The sequence below is a fragment of the Cyanistes caeruleus genome, chromosome 4 (genome assembly GCF_971803275.1).
Source record: "Cyanistes caeruleus chromosome 4, bCyaCae1.hap1.1, whole genome shotgun sequence".
NCBI lineage: Eukaryota > Metazoa > Chordata > Aves > Passeriformes > Paridae > Cyanistes > Cyanistes caeruleus.
In genome coordinates, this window is record NC_141704.1 from 20,309,060 (window position 1) to 20,329,985 (window position 20,926).

The 20,926-nt window shown below is 35.5% G+C and overlaps 1 protein-coding gene across 2 annotated transcripts in view; it reads left to right on the forward strand.

The window, feature by feature from the left end:
- GRM8 (glutamate metabotropic receptor 8) overlaps positions 1 to 20,926 on the forward strand; it is a 308,210-nt gene that overhangs the window by 53,565 nt on the left and 233,719 nt on the right. For both annotated transcript variants that reach the window (XM_086886947.1, XM_086886948.1), the window contains exon 3: positions 9,901 to 10,117. In XM_086886947.1, the coding sequence (XP_086743073.1) occupies positions 9,901 to 10,117 (217 nt within the window). The remainder of the gene's footprint in view (positions 1 to 9,900; positions 10,118 to 20,926) is intronic.

Consider the following 20,926-nt stretch of genomic DNA (forward strand, 5'->3'; position numbering starts at 1 on the left):
TATGACAATCATTACTTTTTTGGAAATTTTACTCATGGCTGCTGACAGGATCAAAATGTGGTGGATAAGTTTAGACTTTAAAGGTATCTCTTATCGCTCTGTCCATGTGCACAGCTTCCTTGAGTTGTGATCTGTCTTTATGTGTTGAATATGATTTATAAGGCTGTACCTATCCTATCAGAATGGTAAAATATATGAAATATAGGTATTTGTGAAAGTTGATTGTTTTGCTAATCTTAGCACTGTTTGTGCTGTTCCTCTTTGGCTGTGGAGCAGTCTCCAGAGAACCATGTCCACCATCATAACCCCAAAGTCTGTCTGCAGGATACCTTGGTGGAAATGGTGGGTACCAAGTCTCTGTATGTGCTTGGACATACAGGTTTCAATATAGCTCTTTGGTGGGAGTAGAGGACAAGGCATGTTTTTGTTTCTGCAGTGTACTTCTGAGCCCTAATTACAAGGCTTCTTTTTTCTAGTCTAAGATTGGATAGTTACTCTTTTGAACAATCCTCAGACAGTGGATAATGCAATTGCATTTGCTTTTCTGTGTTTCAAACCTGAGATTTTTCAAAAGGGACAAGTAAGATTACCTTCTTGACAGCCAGGTTGTACTTTGTCAAGACACTGACAATTAGGTACAGGGAAAGAGAACACTAGGTTATTTCTTCCATCTGAATAATTTTTATCACATAATTAAAGTAATCATTATTGTTGCTTTGTTTCCCTCCACCTCATTCTCATCCATAAATGTTTTGCTTTTTTCTTTAACTTTTCTGCTGGTAGAAACTGGACTTAGCATTTCACTGTGGTAATACAGGAAATCTTGAATTTTTTGGAAATCGCTTGACATTGGCTAATGTTTTATAACTTTTAAGGTTAAAAACTCAAGGTAAAACTGTTTATCAGCCAAGTCTGATTGTTTTAAGAATGAAAGAAAATTCATCCAGACACGGAAAAAACAGGGATACTTTTAATTTTCCTTCTTCTATGTGTGTAGTATATGGGTTTAAGATGATGCTTGATAATCCCATATGAATTGTGTGTGCTGCAAAAGGAATCAATAGCTATGGTGATTCATAGTGATTTTCTTAATGCATTCTGATATGTGGTACCCAAGTCTTTAGCATGGGACAGAGAGGTTACAGGAAAGCTGGGCTTTCTGAGCCATAGCTGAAGTGTAGGCAATGCACTGTAGAACATGTGGAAGCACCCATTAAAGCAGTGCATGTACGTATCTGTCTGGCCAGTTGAGCCCTGCTCACACATCATCACGTTGTCCACAAGGGTGGAGACAGCTGTCAAGAATACAAAATTTGCTTTTCCTCCTCAAATTTGCTTTTTATTCCTCCTTGCTTGTATCTCATGATAAGGTGGCAGCATGGGTAGCAAAAGAGTGGCACTACTGCTCAGGTGGTGGTGTAAACTGGAGTGGCCTTGCAGCAGTAAAAAGTGAACACAAAGATCAGAGTTGTTCCTTTAGCAGAGCCTCCCGTCTTGCATCCTGCTGAGAGCACTGTCCCCTTCACAGAATCATTAAGGTTGGAAAAGACCTCTGAGGTCACCTTTGATCACCACCCTGTCAACCAGAGCTATCACTAAGTGCCACATTGTTGTGTCTTGAACATCCCAGGGATAGTGTCTCCACCACCTTCCTGGGCAGTCTGTTCCAATGCTTCTCCCTTTCTTCCTGTATCTCATACTTCCTTCCATAGTGATGGTCTCCTAATCAGAAAAATTTCCATGGATGAGTGTATGTCCCCCTGGGCAAGTCTCTGAAATTGCTTGCTGTGCTCTCTCTGATACAAATTATCAAATGAATGTAAAGAAAACCTGATTGTGGCTGAGGGATACTCTGACCTACTAGGAAAATTTTTTACTGCTGAATAATAATAAAAGCTCAGCTTTCTTAGTTCAGACTAAAAGGAATGCACATTTTTTGTATATTTTTCTCAAACTCATCAAAAGAGATTAGAGTTCCAGTCACTGACGTGACAAGCTCTAATGAGGAAAGTGGAGCTAGAAAAAGTGAAATATCAGAGTTCACACTGTGCTCAGCAGAGTCTGACACAAGTATAATATATTGATACACATAATTAAGTGTGGGTTTCACCGACAAGTAGAAAGGGAATTTTAATAGTTAAGAAGTCCCTAAAGCTATCTGACCATCCTTGGCTTTCTGTTTGATCTGATGATTGGAGAACAGAAGGTTCTGTAAAGGAAGAGCTACCAGCAATTCCCAAGCTCAAGGTTCCCTCCATCCCCCCTCCTTGTGATTTGATCTCAGTATGAATATTTCTCATTTGATCTGCTGCTTCTTCGGTTTATCATTCAGTGCCTGGACCTCAGTTGGGCTTAAAATATTTAGAAAGAGCCTGCCTAAAGATGGTGGATAAGTAATGTGCAACTGTTTAACCCGAGGAAAACCCCAGGATTTGAAATGATGTGGAAATACTGATCTAGAACTCCCATACTGAGAAAATGCCATTGTTTAATATTTATCAATAGAATTCCCTGCACAGAATATTGATGACACTTTCAGCTGTCCCTAGATGGATTCTCATCCATTCTGGAGTTACACAGCATTGCACAGTGTGTGACAAGGTGTACTTTGGTTGTAAAAATGTTCCTAATGCATAAATATTCTTTTAATGTTTTGCCCTATAGTGTGCCCCATACTTTCTGTAGTGGTGAATATATTTTGTAGATGCTGCATCTATTGTGGGATTTGAGATTGGGATATCATATTAGTATTTTCTACAGTATCCCTTGTGTATAATTAAAAGTAATGGCTTCTAATGAGTCCCTGACCTACTTCAACCCACTGGAATGAACATAATCAAATTCAAACACTTTTTATTTGGTGGTTTATATTATACACATCCTTCCTTTGTCATATCCTGTTCTACCAGGGCAGAACAGCAGGTCATAAACTGAAATACACTTGCTGTAGCATGTCTTGTTAGACTTTGTGAAAGATACTTTCTGGCAGGTGGTGATGCAATGGAGCTTCAATAGTTTGTCAGCCCATTATCTGACACTATGCAATTACATGTATTAACCATAAAAAAATACATTTACTAGGGTAATTCAATCCAGACTACTGTAGTTGCTAGTCCATTTGACCACCAGCAATATCCTCAGAAATAAGTGTGATGAATAATTACTGTGTTTGTAGTGGAGAGGAAAAAAAAGAGGAAATCACTAATGAAAGAGAAGATCTGCATGTTTGATTTTAACCCCCATATTTCCACTGGGCTAGCAATTGCATCTGTCTCTGCAATTTTTCACATACCAGACCAGCTTATGATGGTTTCATAAATAATTTTGTTAGCAACAAATGGAGCTGCATTGATCCTCGTTTATGTGCTTTCATGAAAATATCAGTGCTGATCACTGAAGTCATATTCTGTACAGGAATATGTCTTCAGAGGGTAACTGGCAAGAGAATCAAACACAGTAAAGGACAAATAGAAAGAAAAAAGTAAAATAATCGATCTATTCCTGCTTAGAGGCATTTAAGTATGATAGATCCCTTTTCTTTCTGTATTTGGGGCAAAAAATAGCTATGTTTCATTTCATCACAAAACCCCATATCTTTGCACAAAGCACGTACAAGTATATGTGGAACTTCCAAAATATTTCAAACGCCCTATCCGTTACCTCCTCATCATTAGGTGTACGAATTGCAAGCAGCCTTGACAGAAACTGCTATGATATTTACTGTAAATAGAATGAATTGGAATAATTCAAATGGCTTTAAAGAAATCCTGCCTACAAAGTCAAAGCAGTTTATGACAGCTGATTATACTTTTCTTCTTTCTGTTTCCAAAGCTTTTTAAATTCTACTAAACCTTTTTTGACTAAATGCATTTTAAATTGTCTTCATCTGGGTGGAAAACATACTTGTGTTTTCTTGCTTTTGCTCAAATTAATATCAACCTATTTTTTGTGGGGTGAGGTGGATATCAGTGGTAATTTCTGAACAACATGCTTTGCTTGACACATAATAAATATTGTCATCGAGGGTCCTTAACTTCCAGGGAGAATCTATTAATCTAAATAAATATAGATTAGAATTGCCTGAGTTAATAAATATAAACAAATACATGAATTTATCTACCGGGAAAATTTATTGTTGTAGATCACTCCTACTCACAGTAAAATCCATGGAATAAGGCTGATTCAAAAAACATCATATGTTGAAACTTTTCCATAACATCAGCTCTAAGCGGAGTTGATTTGTAGTTGGTGGAGTTGTCAAGATGCCACCCTTGCTGCTCTGAGTATTGAATGGGCCTTCTCACATCTCCAAAGGCATTACTGAGTCTTACTGTGTTAGGTCTTCACAGAGTGATTTAATATTGGTTTATTCTGAAATGAGTGAAGTGAGGTATGTAATGATGGCATGGGTGGCCTCCCCAGTGTTTGTCATCGAGGGAAGGATGAGGACGTCATAGGAGGACATTGAACATAAGGCACCTTAATAATCATGTGTAGCCAAAGTGAGTGGGATTGTGAGATTCAATGGAAGACATGTAGTTTTTACATTATTGTTCTTCATAGTGTACAGAACAGTTGAATTAATCTCCTAGGCTCCCTTTATAGTCAGTGGAGAGAAATGTTCCAGGGTGCATTTCACCTTCTCCTTTAGTTAGTAATAATAAAAGACATTTTCAGTATTGTTTGGTATACAGCAGGATGTTGTTAAGCTTTATCAAACTCTTTTGAATCTTGAAAGCCCTTCCTGAATGACTTTGGCATTACTGTGTTGCAGGCTGACGTTTTCCAGAAGCAAAAGCAAACTAAGATGGTACAAACTCTGGCTGATGGCAATTAAAAAATGTCACTAATAGCCTAAGTATGGTGACCTTGGCTCTCCTCCTGCAACTGTTCAATGTAGGCCCTAAGGATTCATTTCACTGCTGTGAATTTTTTGTACTCACAAAGAACTCTCTCTTGCCATACAGAAGAGGGAATAAAAATCTTGAAAAGACAGGGCCATTAATGATTAATGATAGACATTTAAAATTCAAAAATTCATCAAGTTGAAAACATGTTTCCACAGTCAAATTTTATTCCGAGTACTTTAACAGCTTTGCAAGCTGTATTAGTTGGTGGTAAAATGCCAGTTGATATTGAGTAGTCATTAACTTAAAGTTTATTGACCTCAATTTTTTAGTTGCAATTATTACTATTTTTAATGTGTTATTGCTAATATTCCTCAAAAGAAACCAAAAAAAAAAAAAAAGATGGCTCAGAGAATGGAAAAGAGTAATAAAGTGCTAGTTGATATGTTAAAATTAGTAGTGCTAGGACTGAGTGGGTAGTGAAACTGAAGATGAGTGATTTAAGCCCATTACTCTGTGTAACAGTACAACATAGTTACTGCTGTGAGTGGAACTCATGTCTAATTTTTAAAATTGATAGTAATTCCTTTTTCAAGTCTTTTTCCTTATGGGCTTTGCTCATTTCACTGCTATTTTGTTCCCAAATCATGCTTTCAGCTGGAAGACTGTGTAAAGGAAGATGGCATATGAAATGGCCAGCTGATGCTTTACATTGTCAAATGTAGCATGCAAATGGATTTGAAAGCTCAGTAAAAGGGTTCTAGTGAACTTTTGCCTTAAACTTGGAGAGCATATAATTCAAAAGAAAGCATGCTAAAAATTGCCTGCTTTGGTGAAGACACCCTGCTGGAAGGGCACAACTAGGTCGTGTTTCCTCTGTTATCCTCAGTGCAGCTCTTCTGTGTTCTAGGGTTTGGACCCCAGCACTGGACCCTCCAGACACATCCATGGGAATGTTCCTCTACGAATAGTCCTGAATTCAGGAGTAGTGGGTGGCTCTTGTTTTCAGTGTATGAGGAGCTGAAAGTGCTTTACCACTTGTCTGAAATAGATTGAAAGTTACATTAGCTACCTTTGACACTCCTGAAGTTGTCCACACTTCCTCTGTAAGGGAGTACAATTCTGTTTTGTAGTAATGCTCGGTGCTTGTCCTTCCTCATTTGAAGAGCTGCTACAGTCATGCTTGTGGATGGTCACTTCTGAAAGTACCTGCTCCATCTTCTCTAATCTTCTGGGAAGGGGAGATCTTTAGAGACAGATTTTAAGTCAGCTAGGAGATGGAGACAGATAGATGCATGAAAAAACAGACTGGGCTGCTGATTTTGGCTTGAACGTATCTTCAAGGGTTAGGTGATCTGCTTAGTTATCAGCAATGTTGGGGATTTTTTTTTTTTGTGTGTGTGTGTATTTGGGTTTAGTTTTGGGTTTGTTTTGGTTTGTTTTTCTCCAAATTGTTTTATTTTTTTAAGCATACTGAATAGTTTTCTGATGCCAGTGACTGAACAATAGAATGAAGCCACCACTGACTTAGGTTAAAGGACTGAGGTATCATGAGTAGTTTGAGCAGTAGCTCAGTAAGTATCAGGCCATTTAAGACTAGTACAAAACTAAAACTGGATTTTAAAACATCACACAAAGATTTTTTTTTTTGTTTTCAGCATTTAATAGAGAGCTTAAGGTTTAAAATTAATAAAAATAGCACTTCTGTGAATTAATCTATATAATAATTTCAAAAACTTCAAGTCTGTCACCTACTAGAAGTTGAGTTTATCAGCAGGTTATAGGTTAATGGGAAACAGTGGCCAAACCATAGGTTAGGAAAGAATAGAAAAATCATATCAATGAATAGTCAAACACAAATGCTCTTAGCAACTGTCAGTGAATGTGACAGATGTTGTGCAAGAACCAATTCAAATGTGGTTACATAATCAATTTTTCCCCCCAAAGACAAGGAAATACACCATTAACACTGATATATACTACTTAAATACAATGTATTTAATCGTATTTAATTTTGAAAATTAGACTGAGAAATCTAGAATGAAAAATAAAACTCCTTCTTTACAGGTTTCTTTCAAAATGCAAATTTATGTCTCAAGAGACCAGTGGAACTTAAAGTAGAAATACAGTCTGTATTTAGGGAGTTTTAAAAACACACATTACTGAATTGATAGAGCATAACAGTTCCCTTGCTTAGGCTGCATTATGCTCCATCTTGTAAAATGTACTTGGGGAAATGTAAAATGGTTTATTAAACCTACAGTCCATAACTAGAGTTGTTACGTTTTAATGTATATATTTTTCATTCATGGATTATTGAATCACTAAATCCAAAGAATTTGACCTCGTGCCAAAAAATTTCTTTGAATCTCATTCTCAGTCTGTTCACTTCCTATGTAACTGGAGTATAAACCAAATTCTCAAATTTTAAAGATATTTTTCAGAGCTACCCTATATAAAATAATACATTTAAAAGCAGGCAAGGGAGGAAGTTACTATTTACTTTTGCATAAACTGCTTTCAAAAAAAGAAGTCCATGAAGCATTTCTGGGTGGGAGTTCTGCAATTCTGGGGAGAAAACTCATGAACATGGTGTTGCTTATAATCACGAAGAATATATACAAAAAGAAATGAGGAAAATAATTATATATTTCATTGCAAAAACCATTTTTTTTTTTTGAAACTTATGGTTGGTTTGCTATTTAGAGAGTGTCTTTCTCCCTACTTTGACATGGTGTGTTGTTCTTTCCTGCTAGTGAAAAGCTGGCAGATGTTATAAAACAGTGGTGATTTAAGCTTTCTAGTGTGCACAGTGATTTCAGAGTATTGTGTTTGTGTAGTGTTTGCCTTCTGTTTTCTTCCACTATTATTAGAAATAACTCTAGGGAAGAAGTTGAACTGCAAAGAGCTGAAAAGTAGGAAAGGAACATCTCTTTTCTTCATTTTTCAAGGCTCCAAAAAAAGTGGTATTCGTAGTACATAAAATATCTCTGTTGATCTGAAACATCTCATTGCTGTGGTTGAACCAACACAAACACACATCTAAGATTTGTAATTCGTCTCATGCCTGAACAAAAATGAACTGGGAGAGTTAATGGATATAAGTCTGTGGTCTAGGCTTCAAGATTATCACTGTCAAAGTAACAGACTAAAAGATTTCTTACTGGTATTGTGCTGATGTTATTGATGAAATAACTTTCAGCAAAGGAACAATGGCATAATATTTGTGAAATGGAGCACCAAGGATCAAAATGAGTTAAGTCACAAAGATTGTGTTTATTACTTTCACATCTGTAAAAAAAAAAAGACTGTTTTAGAGAGTAATAGAACAAGTTTAGAAAGGCAATGATCTGTGCTCTAAATATGCAAAATTGTATTATTACAGGACAAAAATAATTTATCTGTAAAGAGGTAAAGATGTTTCAAAAACTTTCTGAAAGAAAGGGGATATATGAGGCAAGTTTTGTAAGAAAAAAATATCCTTTAGTTTTACTTGGAGTATTTTTTCTTTGTTAGTAATTGATTTCCATGAAATATAAGCTCTAACTTTTTCTGTTATCCTCCCTCTCTTCTTTCTGTTTTCTTTGGTTGTTATTATAACAACATTTCAGATTTTTATTCTGAGGCATTTCCATGTGTAGAAACTTTGTTAAAGAAGAATACAGCCCAGAAACATGAGTTAATTTTGTTAGTTTCTGACTGAGAAATGATTGTGCCAACCCTTAGGCAATTAACTGTTTATTCAGGCTGTATGAATATATCTGCACTGTCTGTGCAGGTTTGGTTAATGATCAGACTCCTTGAATTCCTTACATTTGTCCCAGATCCCTGTTCTGGTTTGTACTGATGAGGAAGCACTGAACAGGCCATAACAGTTGCACTGAAACTTTCTACTCTAACATCTAATATCACAGAGAGCATTTACCAGAGCACCTGCTGCCTGGCACTGCTCAGTTATGCTCTTGACAGAATCAGCTTAGGAGCTCCATTCAGATTGCTTTCCTGAAGACTATTATATGTTTTGTGACATGAATGAAGCAATTCTTAGTAATATAGATCACAATGCAATGCAAATTTGGAGTACCTTTTATTTCAAGCTAAGGACTGTTTAATCAGTTTTACCATTTTAAATAAGAAAACAATTCTCCTTTTAAGTTAGAATAAATGTTAATTAAATTTTCTTGCACCAAAAATATTCTTCAAAGTAAGTGAGTGTTGTTTACAATATCTCTTCTGGGCATTGATGAACCATCTCTAAAGACAAGAGTTAACAGAAAACCACCCTTGTTTTTTTTCCTAGGAGAATAAAATCATAATAAGACTGGAATTTACATAATAAAACTGGAATAAATCCAGTTTTTTAGGTACATTTCCACTAAGAATGTTGAGGTGTCTTCTACAAAATTTACCATCCTTGTAACTTTTCTCATTCTGTATATGGGTGTCATGTACAAGAAATTTTTTTAGGTGTGGGGTTTTTTTTCATCAGATAACTTTTGCTATTTAATACATAGCCTTCATGTTCTTAAATTATACAAAATGAACTATATAAACTGGAAAATGAAAAACCTGTGGCAGAGAAAGCTCGAAAAATAGTTATAAAATGGGAACACACATTTTCCTGAACATAAATAAAGAAATGGAAATAATCTACATTTTACTTGTCAAATTTAAAGAATCACAGTCTTCATAACTGACCTTTTCATTTTCTGTATAAATAGTAAGAAATTTTTCTTTTCTCCCATTTATTTTTACTCCACTTGTTTCTATTAGGGCCAGAATAAAAAAAGAAATTGTTATGTTTACATGTCAAGAATCGTGACATCTGGACCAAAGCTGAATGCATTATTTCTTGGTGAGAGCATTACACAATAAGGCTTGACTGACATTATACAAAATCCGAGACGCTTTCTGATCAGCTGATTTAATTAAACCGAGATATTTGGTTCCGCACAATGCCTGTGTATAATCTATTACAAGCCTTTCAAACGTACAAGTGTGTACTGTAAAATGTTATTAGATTGGCTTGCATGACTTGTCATTCTGTTTGCAGATACCTCAAATCAGCTATGCATCTACAGCTCCAGAACTGAGCGATAACACCAGGTACGACTACTTCTCTCGAGTGGTCCCGCCAGACTCCTACCAAGCACAGGCCATGGTTGACATCGTGACGGCCCTTGGGTGGAACTATGTCTCAACGCTGGCTTCCGAAGGCAACTACGGAGAGAGCGGTGTGGAGGCGTTCACCCAGATCTCCAGAGAAATCGGTGAGTGTGTGTTCACCAGGTTCGCTCTTTATAGCTGCAGAGTGGCCGAGCATCGCTGAGACCTGATTAGGTGGTCAGAACACCCAGGGGTGTGTTACCTGGACTCAGCTGGGTGATTTTGCTTCTTGCATGTCTGCCAAGGGGGCAATTCTGGCAGCAATTTAAGAAGAGAGGCAAAAAATATTTATCTCTTGACCCTTTTGCAAAGGGGCAGCTTCTTGATGACTTAGGGGCAAAAAGGAACCACATGCTGGGCTACAGCCAGATTTGAGGAAATGCAATTTTTGATTCATCTTAAGAATTATGGTCCAGTGAGAGCTTTTTCCATGTTCCAGCATGGATAAACCTAGGGGTTTTAATTTTGATGAATTTTAAAAACAGCAAAACCCCTCCACTCTGAAGTGAAAGACATAAGCTTGCCATTTTTCCTTCAAAATAAAATATGCTGTACAAATACAGGCATTATGAGAAGTATATTTAAGTCCCTGTGATGCTTTTAATTTTTTTTTTTTTTTCTTCTCACTTTCATAGTTTTTTTCTGGCCTGAAAAAAAATGGCTGTTTCTCAGGAACAGTAGGTTTTGTCCACCAAGGAATAAGATGATGAGTAGCAGGTGGTTTGAAAGAGGGTGGAATTGGTCTTTCACCAAGTACAGCATTAAATGTTGTCATTTAATGCTGTACTTGGTGAAAGACCAATTCCACCCTCTTTCATAGCCTTCCCCTCCCTCCACAAACTTCCTGTCCTTTCTGGGACAGGAAGTCTGGGTTAATCTACTAGATTAGACTTTCAGGGCATGTACATGTAAACTCCAGTTCTTTAGAATCAACTTGGATGAGAAAATATGATACTATCTTCCACTTTCACTAACTGCATGTGAATATAGAGAGCATCTCTTTCATATAGAAAGGCACATGTGTGTTTCAGGTACTTATGCTTGAAACATAAAGGTAAGTGATTACTTGCAAGAACTAGGTTGTAGAGGATAATTACAGCCATTCTTGAAATCAGGGAACCAGTGTATGTAATATGCTCGCTTGTTTAACTGATAAATGTTTTTTTCTAGCTTCTGATTATGGCTGTCAGCTCCTAGGTGTCTTCATGGGAGAGCCAAAGCTGTCTACTGTACATTGCTTTGTTCTGGGGCTAGCAAAGGCATGGATAATTCTTTCACAGTTCATATTTAAAATAAATAGTTTGTCTATGGCAAGTAGATTGGCTTCTCTAGACACTCACTGAATTAATTGGCTGAAAAATCATCTTTTCTTGAAACCATCTGCAACACAGCTAGTTCTGAGTTCTGAAAGGCAGCAAATAAAATACGGGACTTTTTACTGTTTTCCATTTCCAGGACTATGAGAGAACTTCAGATGGGTGCAAGCAAAAACCGTAATTACATTATAACCACAATTACTTGAGTTTGTGTTAGCTGGATCTTCATTGATCCTGCAATAAAGAAGACCATTGTAGTTTGATAAATAATTAACATGAATAAGATAAATAAATATTATTAACAGGATTGTGTATCCAAAGCAGTTAAAATTATAAGTAGGTGTCCTAAACATTAAAAGATCAGTGTAACACCAAGAAGCATAGTAAGTTGTGATTAGTGGTTTGATTTTCTTTCCCCTTGAGATTTATGTTTTCTATTAGAAAACTTGATTTTTGGTAACCTTTGTGCTCCCAGAAATTTACCAACTATTGTAGTTATCAGGGACTCTAATGGTTCTGAAGAAAGAAAGCAGAGGGAGGCAGGACAGACAAGTAATTTTTATTTCCTAGAAAAATACTCAGGTAAACAATCAGGGAAATCATATGTAACTACAGGGAAATGATTGATAACCAGTGCAGAATTGTTAAGAACAAATAGTATCAAATCCATCTAATAATTTTCTTTGACAGGATAACAGCTTATAGCTGGAGAAAAAGCACTTGATGTGTCATATCTTTCAAATTTTGTAGTGTTATCTCAATTGTCACATACAGTATTCTGAGCAAATCTGGCAATTGTGATCTAGGTGTAAATAGGCTGGATGCAGACCTATTCAGAAAACTTTTCTCAGAGAGCAATTAGCAATGATTTCTGTTTAACTGAAAGAATGTGTTGTGTGTTATTGGGCAGTTGTTTAAGCTGGATCAGGTACTAGCCAATATTTTCATGTTTAACCCAGATGGACTTGGAACGAAGATTACTGTAATATCTGGAGGTTACTTTAAGGTCTCAAGGACTAAAACTAGGACTATGAGTAGCTAGAAGAAATCCTTAGAGTCCAAATCTGAAAACACTGTCTGGAAAGCGACAAATTTAAGACACCAACAAGGCATTTGGCTTCTGCAAGAAGGATCTATACAATGAGGAATTCAGACAGACTGGTCAGAAAATACTATTTTAAAAAATGATGCAGGGTGGATAGTAAATTATAACGTACATTTCTCATGTTTTAATGGAACATGCAGGTGGACATACCATCTGTAAAATAATTTGAGTGATCCTCCAATTTGTCTGTCAGTTGTGGAACATCCTTTTGATTCAGTACAGGTTTTGTCCCTCACTTTAGAAAAGGTGAAACTCCTCAAGCAGGCAAGAACAAAGACAAAATCTCAAAAATGTGGTCTGTGAGGAACTGCTGAGCAGGGGGCTTAGTTCACCTGAAGAAGAGTTGACTAAGAAGAGGTGATAGAAAATAATGTTTTCAATAGTCTTTTGCAGAAATGTAGAGGACCACTTGTTCATCTAAATACAGTGTATGTACAGAGAAAGAATGGAATTAATCTATAGCATGATTCTGTCTAGGTTTGAAGAAAGCCCCTTTTAATATTTAAGACATTAAATATTCTACCAGCTTGCTTGGGGACATTTTGGAGCCTCCATTGATAAGGATCTGCAAGTATGTATTAGACAAACACCTGCCCAGTGGTTATGTAAGTGTACTTAGCTCTTGCTTGGGGCTGGGAGGTGGAATGGATGATTTCTTAATGTCCCTTCCAGCTTGATCCTATTATCCACTGTCTTCAGACTTTTCATCTGAGCCATTGGGCCAGAAATGCTTTTAAAATGGAAACTGAATAGTATCTAACTATGAGGTCTGAGTCTACATAGGTTTACAAAAATCATAGTTTAAGTCTGCACACAACAGCAAAACTGGACAGGTCTGTGTTAATAAACTGTGAGCTAAGAGAAGTTAATTGGGACACTGTGCCTCTTGTGCAGCTGGTATACAAATGTACAGGACAGCTCAACTCCTTGCTGAGTGCTTCATGTCCTGCTTAAGATAAGTAGCCAACTACTGGAAACAAAATGAATGTGAAGATCAGCAAAATGAAAAGCAAAACAATTGAAAAAGGATGTAAAAAGTATTGATATATTAATTTCTGAAAAAAATGTAGTGTATGAGAGGACATGTGAGATAGCAGATTTATCTTGTATATTTTGAAAATGTAAATAGGAAAGCTCATTTCTCTGGTTTATTATTTTTATTGTGTTTTAAAGGGGAGTGGAAAAAGGGCTAGGGTTTTACCTAATTTTAATAGACAGATTAATTTAATGTACTTATTTAATATAATTTTTGACCCTTTGTCTTTAATTTCCAGTTTGATTGGCCCTCTGTTCAACTTCTATTTCTTGATCAGTAATAAAAGCAAAAGGAAGAAACAGGCTCTAAATGAAATGTAGAAAACTGAAAAGGTCAAAGTGGTGCCACCCTGACATGTCACCAAATATATTACATATCAAAATCTGCTCTCATTTTAATGACAAAGATCCTGTCTGGGACAAAGCAGAACTGGAAATTAAATATTTTACATGACAACGATTGGAAGGAGATTATTCTAACTCATTCTTCCACACATTGTTTGAAGACAATGATTAAATTTATAGAATTTTCTACTCCCATTAAAAAGTTAATGATACAACTGTAATCAGTTTGACATCATGATCAAATCATTTTGGTACATTGACCAAAGGAATGAATTCATACTAATTGCTTAAGAGTTTAAGCATTAAACTGAAACTTGACTCACTGATACAAATTAAAATGGGGAAAAAAGGAAGCACATTTTACCAAGTCTTCATTAAACTGTCGTGCTAAATATTAGTCTTCTATTTACTTTCTGTTCATTATCTTTGTCCAAATAAATGTTGGAAAGTTTCTGATCCAACTTTATTTTAATGGTTCATTTCGCCTGTTATTACCAATGAATCCAAATGAATTTAAATTTACCATTAGAGAGAAAATCATGAGTGGGATGGCTTTCCTTTTTTTTTTTTTTTTTTTTTTTTTCTTTTTTTTTTTTTTTTCTTTCCCAGAATAAAAAACCACTTGATTCAGACAAATTTCTTTATCTATTTGAGTTCAGAATACTAGAATACTTGCTCAGTGCGATGTTTGTACTGGAAAATGTAACAAATCTACAAATAATATATGAAATGCTACATGACAAATCTTATTTGCCACTATTGGTCAACTGCTGATAAGTACTGGCAGTGAAGCACTTATGAAACTCTTAGAAGAAGAGGTAGAAATGATAAAGGCAGGTAGTGAAGCAGATCATTAAGAACAGGTGAGAAACTTCACCACCTCTTGCCCCTTTTTGCTTGTAAGTTGATTTTGCATGGCTTGACAGAAGTATAAAGAAGAGAGCAAAGAGCATTTAATCAAAGAGCATTTTTTTATCTTTGACTTGTCAAATTAATAGCTTTGTAGCAGCTTTGTTCCAGAAGAGAATGATGCGCTTAATATCAGCGTGTGACCTTGAATACATGTTTTTAGGAGCAAGGTTCTGTAGTTTCACCTGCTCCTTTTATATTGGTACATTGCAGTTAACAGCATTTTTCTGAGGCAGGATTACAATTCCTTTATGATCTTTCATAATATTGTATCCTTACAGTGACAGTGAAAACTATATATTAATGGTAATGAATACATGTGTTGAGTGAATGCTACAGTGGCTTTGATTGTTTCTGACTTCAACACAGGTAGCTATATTTTGTTTACATAGGGAATGGTCTGTGACATTTCTTTGACATGGTTCTTAAATCATGTTTGTCTCTTGTCAGTTCTTTCAGGGTGTTTACAGTTGTGCATTGTACCTCTGCTTTTATCCAAGTTATTGGATTACTTCTTCATGGAAGAATCACAGAATAGTTAGGGTTAGAAGTAATTCTGAGGATCATCTAGTCCAACCCCCTTCCAAGGCAGGGTCGCCTAGAGCAGGTTACAGAGGAATAAGTCCAGGTAGGTTTTGAATGTCTCCAGAGAGGCAGAATTACCTCTCACAATATTTGGACTTCAAATTTTTGTTGGAGAAAGTGGAAGTCTATTGGGAAGTGTCAAGGAAACTCTGATCAGGAAAATAAAATTTAAGGACTGTAACATTTCCTTTCCACTCAGATTTTGGTTGATAATTGAGAAATAAGATGGGTTACTGTGAAGATTAGTTCACATTTCCTGAAGCAATCTTTGCATATGTTTCATATAAAGCTAAAGCTTTTTGCATTTTGTTAAGTAAGATGAATGGACTTCTCCTACACCCCCAAGATAGTGTTTAATAGAAGATTAAAAAATCTTGCAACATGAAGATGAAAGAAATACAATACATGAAATATAACCTATTCCCCAGAGATATTTCTGCTTTAAAGTCTGTTTTCAGGCATAAAAAATTAATTTTCACAACTAATAATATTCTAACATACCCTCACTAAGGGTAAACAGTTTAATTCAATTTTAAGTTTTATTTTCATATTTATGCAGATAAAACTCTATTGATAGCACTGTATTTCAAGCTGCAAGCTGTAATTAATAATAACACTATATAATTGGCTACAGAAACTTCAAAGTAATGTTGAAAAATTACAAAATCAGATGGTAGGTATTAATATTGCAAAAGCTTGAAAATTACTCCAGCAGTTTTTAATATTTGTACCAATTAGTACCTGATAAAGAACAGTATAATTTCTAGGGATTTAAAATGAAGGACTATTTTAATTTCTCTCAGTGGTGCTAATCAATGTTATATTCTTTAGCTATAATTATTTTTTTTCTCTATAGTTTTAGAGAGAGATCTTGGAGCAGTAAGCATACTTTCTGTGTATGCTCTCTGACCCTCCAGTAATTGTGGGAAGAGAGACTTTAATACTCTTGAGGTGTTTCTTCTTCAGTCAATTACTTAAGGCACTTTTAAAATGTCCTATAGGATGCACATTAGCTGCAGTACCATAAGTACTACAGAGGTCTCTGTAGCAGGACTTTTTTCTTCCTTTTGCTTCATGTGAACACCAGATATTTGCACTGGTTGTGAACACAAATTCAAAGAATAATAAAGATGACACAGGAAAGTTTATTTCATCAGTGCTTTTAGTGCTGTGGCTTGTTTGTAGCCATTTCAAACCTCTTAGTCATGATATCTAATTAAATTTTTAAAATTTATAAATAAAAAAAAGTGATGCTTATTTTCAGCAAATAGTATTATTAGATTAAAAATCAGACTCAACAAAAATATTTTTGTTGATATATAGTGTGTGATGCCCATAATGAACATACTTTTTCATGAAGAAAACGGTTTTTTTCAAATGAGGAGCACTTTCCTCCTTGCAGACTGGAAAGCCTTAGTGTCTATAATCTGAAGTCAGTAGTTTTAGGGAAACCATTTAAAATAAGATGTAAGGTGTGCTTTTTTAATACTAGATATGAAAAGACATCTTAAAAGTACTAAGGAATAGTGGTATATTTATTTGAGGTTTAAATCATTAGCTAAGATCTTTCTAAAAGAAAAGGCCAAATTTAGAAGTCATTGCTTAAACTGTAGTCTATATTATGCTTGAGACATCTATGATTATGCAGGATCTTTTCTGGCCATATAAACAGTTATTAAAATTTCTGGAATAAAAAGGAAGATAAATATATAGGTTTTAATGTGCTATTTGATCACTGAAAAGACAGGAATAAAATTTCTCAAGTGCTGCTCTTCTGTGTATTGGTATGTGTTGCCATTGAGTTAGTAGCTCCTCACAGACTTTGTGACTTTTTTTTTTTTTTTCTAGGAGTCCAAAAGCAAACAATTCCCACATCATTAAAAAACTCATGTGAAAGCAAAGTTTAGAAATGTCTAAATCAAAATGCAGTTATTCTAGTTGTTTATGACTGAATTTCACACAGTCCCATTAACAGGAAGGGGATTTTAACTCAATTAATACCAGTAGATTTTTTGTGTTAAGGAAAAGTATTTGTAAAGTGGACACCAGAAGGATAATCATCAAGGATGCCCAGTAGGATTTGTGATCTGAATAAAGCTATCTTTGCTTTGTTTTTGTATTATTAATTCTGTGGTGAACGACACAGGAGAACTATTGGAAAAAAAATGGACAACTTATTGTCCATGGTGGTTGTGCTTAATTCTTTAAAAATTAATTTAAAAAAAATCTCTTAATGATAAGTCCCAGAAGCTTTACAGATTTTGCCACAAGTGAGGTTTCCCTCTCCTTTATCAAGAACTGAGTTCCTCTGTCCTTTATTCTTTTTTACATAAACTGCTGTTATTGTCACTTGTGGAGAAAGCTTGTTTTCACACACAATTCAGCCAAGCACCTTCTGTATTGCAGCAGTGTGAATGACCAGGGGTCAAACAGGCAGACTATGTTATAACCTTGATCAGAGCCTGTGTGAGTGAACTTTGACAACATTTAATGGTTTTGCTTTCCCAGCATGAACACACTTTTGTAAGGAAAGCCTGTATTTACGGGCACCATCTGAGTAAAACTGACAGGAAGGCCCACGGTGACATGGACTTGGGCTGTATTTACATGATTCTTTTGTTAACATACCAAAGGGTTCACAGCATTTGAATTATAGTCTTGGTTATGCTCCTATCAGGAAGAACTTTTCCTGATATCACAGAATATTCTGAGTTGGAAGGACCATCAAATCAATTTCTTAAGTGAATGGCCTGTGCAGGGATTGGGCCTTCAAAGCCTTGTTGTTATTAGAATCATGCTCTCACCAGCTGAGCCAATCTCAGTGTCTTCTACAGTCTAGAATCAGTCTTATTCATGTTAAGAAGGTACACCTGATAAAGAAAAATTGTTGAGGTTCTTGGGTTTTCTAAGATTTCTTTTGTCTCTGTATGCTTTTTGTTTTGAAATGGTTTCTATTAGTTTTAAATATTTAGCATTTTTAGAAGGCTTTGCTTTCTACCTGGAGAACTGTAAGTTTTAAAAATTGTGTAAGCAATGCATCATGATTGATATTAGCAATATACTCTTAGTATCTGATCTTTTGTGATCTGTGGCTGCCATTAAAACAATGAAGCACTGGCACTGTCAGACTGAACCAGACACTGCGAGTCAATATCTTGTCTCCAGTGGTGGCCTCAATACATGGGACAGAAAGACACCAGAATCTTACTTTTAGTGACTGGCAGAAATACTTATCCAAGGAGTGTTCTGTAACCCCAGGTGTTTCGTGGTTGATTCTTAGATTTCTTGAAGCATGAAAATTTATATCCATTATAATTTCTTTCTGTTACCATCTTAACCTGACTTGTTAAATATTCTTTTGTTTGGATGCTACAAATGGTATACAGGAGAATCCAGTTAACTTCCTCCATAGTGTACCCTCTTACTTAACTCTGGGTTATAAGATATGAAGTAACTGCAGTTTAATGATTTTTTTTGTCACTTCCTGGATCCTTTATTTCATTTATATCTCTGTTATACTGTGTAGTAGCCATGACTGAACACTCCAAGTAAAGCTTTACTATTGATTTATGTAGTGTCATTTTAATCTCATTTTTATTCCCAGCCCCAATCCTTATGTAACCTGACAAATTGTAAGCTTTTTCTTTTGGCTCCTGGGTATCAAACAAATTATTTCCAAAAGCAATCTGTTCTGACACTCAAAGTTTATTAACAAATGGCAACAGCTGATTTAGAACCCAATGATGTGTGTGAACAATTCCAGGTATTTCTGCCAGCCTGTTCTCCACTGTATTTGTCAGTAGTCAATATTTTTCTATGTCATACTTGTTTATCTATCTTTGTGAATAGTTTGTCTCTTCTCTCTGCTCTTGTTTATTTCAAATAAGTGTATACCATTTTCAAAATTTCCAATCTTTCTGTTCAATACACTCCCTCTTCTTTTGAAGTGAATTGTGTTATACAAATCAAACCCTAGTAGGCATTTCTAGAGCACATGTTTATTAGCCTTTTCTAGTGATGAGTTTTCACTGTTTCTTTCTATTCCTTCTGCTGTTTCTGATCCTCAGGAGTCCCTTCCCTCTCCCCACTTCTCAATTTGTAACTGTTTGTCCAAAAATCTTCTAAAAACTTTATTATGAATGTTAATATTCTTTATGTAAAGCTGATTAATCCGTTTTGGTAGTAACTACTGCTGCATACCATCTAAGAACTAAGAGCAGGATGCAGAGAAATTTGAATTTACATTGTAAATGTATCTTGTACAACTGTATGCCTCTACTGAATGCATTTATTCTTCAAGGTGCTTTAAACTGTACAGGATCATATCTGCTCCTGAGCCTGTGGTACTGGTAGTTTGAGGCTGAAGGCTAGAAACTTTGCTAAGTGGAATTTTTGTTATCGTCCAGCCGCACATAAAGCCACTGACTCAGTCACACAGCCCACGGTCTTTCAAATATTAGATTAGCCCAAAATGAAACTTGGAATTTCTCTTTCTTCAGAACTCTTGACAACTGATAGTTTATGAATTGAGACAGAGGGAAATTGCATTATGATTTTTGTACAAACTGCTGTATTACAGCTGAAGCATATTTTGTTCAGATTTCATTAATTTTATTTTTGAAAGCTATAAAATGAAACAGAAAATGAATATTTAATCTGATGGCTTTGCAATTATACCTTCTGGTATTAAAAAGAAAAAATGAACAAATGCAGCTGAGATTTTGTTTTCAAGATTTTTCAATATTTTTGTCTGAATAGTAATATCTATCAGAGAAAAAAAAAAAAGTCATAAACATTAATGCTACTCAAGAATTATCTTTCCTTCCTTCTGTAGGCTAAATGTTGTTAATAAATGGTGTATGTACACAATATATAGTCTACTTTCCTGGGCAGTCCTATGGATATCTGGGAAACTGTTAAAGCAGACAGTGCTGGGTTTTTTTTGTTTAGTTGTTTTTTTTTTCTCTGAAGAGAAAGCAAAGCAAGAAAACTGCTATTCATCATTCAATGTTTATGTAATAGATATGTGGCTTTATGCCCATTGTTATTTACTGTACTGTGATATATCTACCTCAATAGTAGGTAGATGATAATAGGAGATGCCCACTATCTTTCTTTGTGTTTTGGTAAATTTCAACGTGTTCTGGGCTTTAGCAGTGGTATTTTCGCTTCTCATTTTATTCCTTTATGACTTTGCCTACTTGTTCTACTGTTTGTGTTGTCACTGGCTGCTATTTTTAATATGCCATGCTAACACGAGATCCTTGAGCTTTGCTCTTCTGAATGATGCAGAAGGGTAGACTGAGTTGAATGTTACAGTGCTGACAGAATTCTTGCAAGATTAAATGCAAAGAATGTCTGATTGTAAATGTCAAAGAGATATTTTTGTCTTCATTTTACTTATTTTCTTTCTGTTGTTGAAGGGCAGGGGCCCATATTGTGCCCTGAGTCACAGTAAGGATGTGTTTGCTATTAAACATGCAGTAGGGTAGCTTAGCAGTAACAGCTCTCTCTTGGATGTTCAGACTGGGGTAACCCTTCAGGTACAAGTCATTCCCTCAGTTCTATTACCTAATGAACTTTCCACAGAGTTCCAGAGAATTCTATTCAAAGAATAG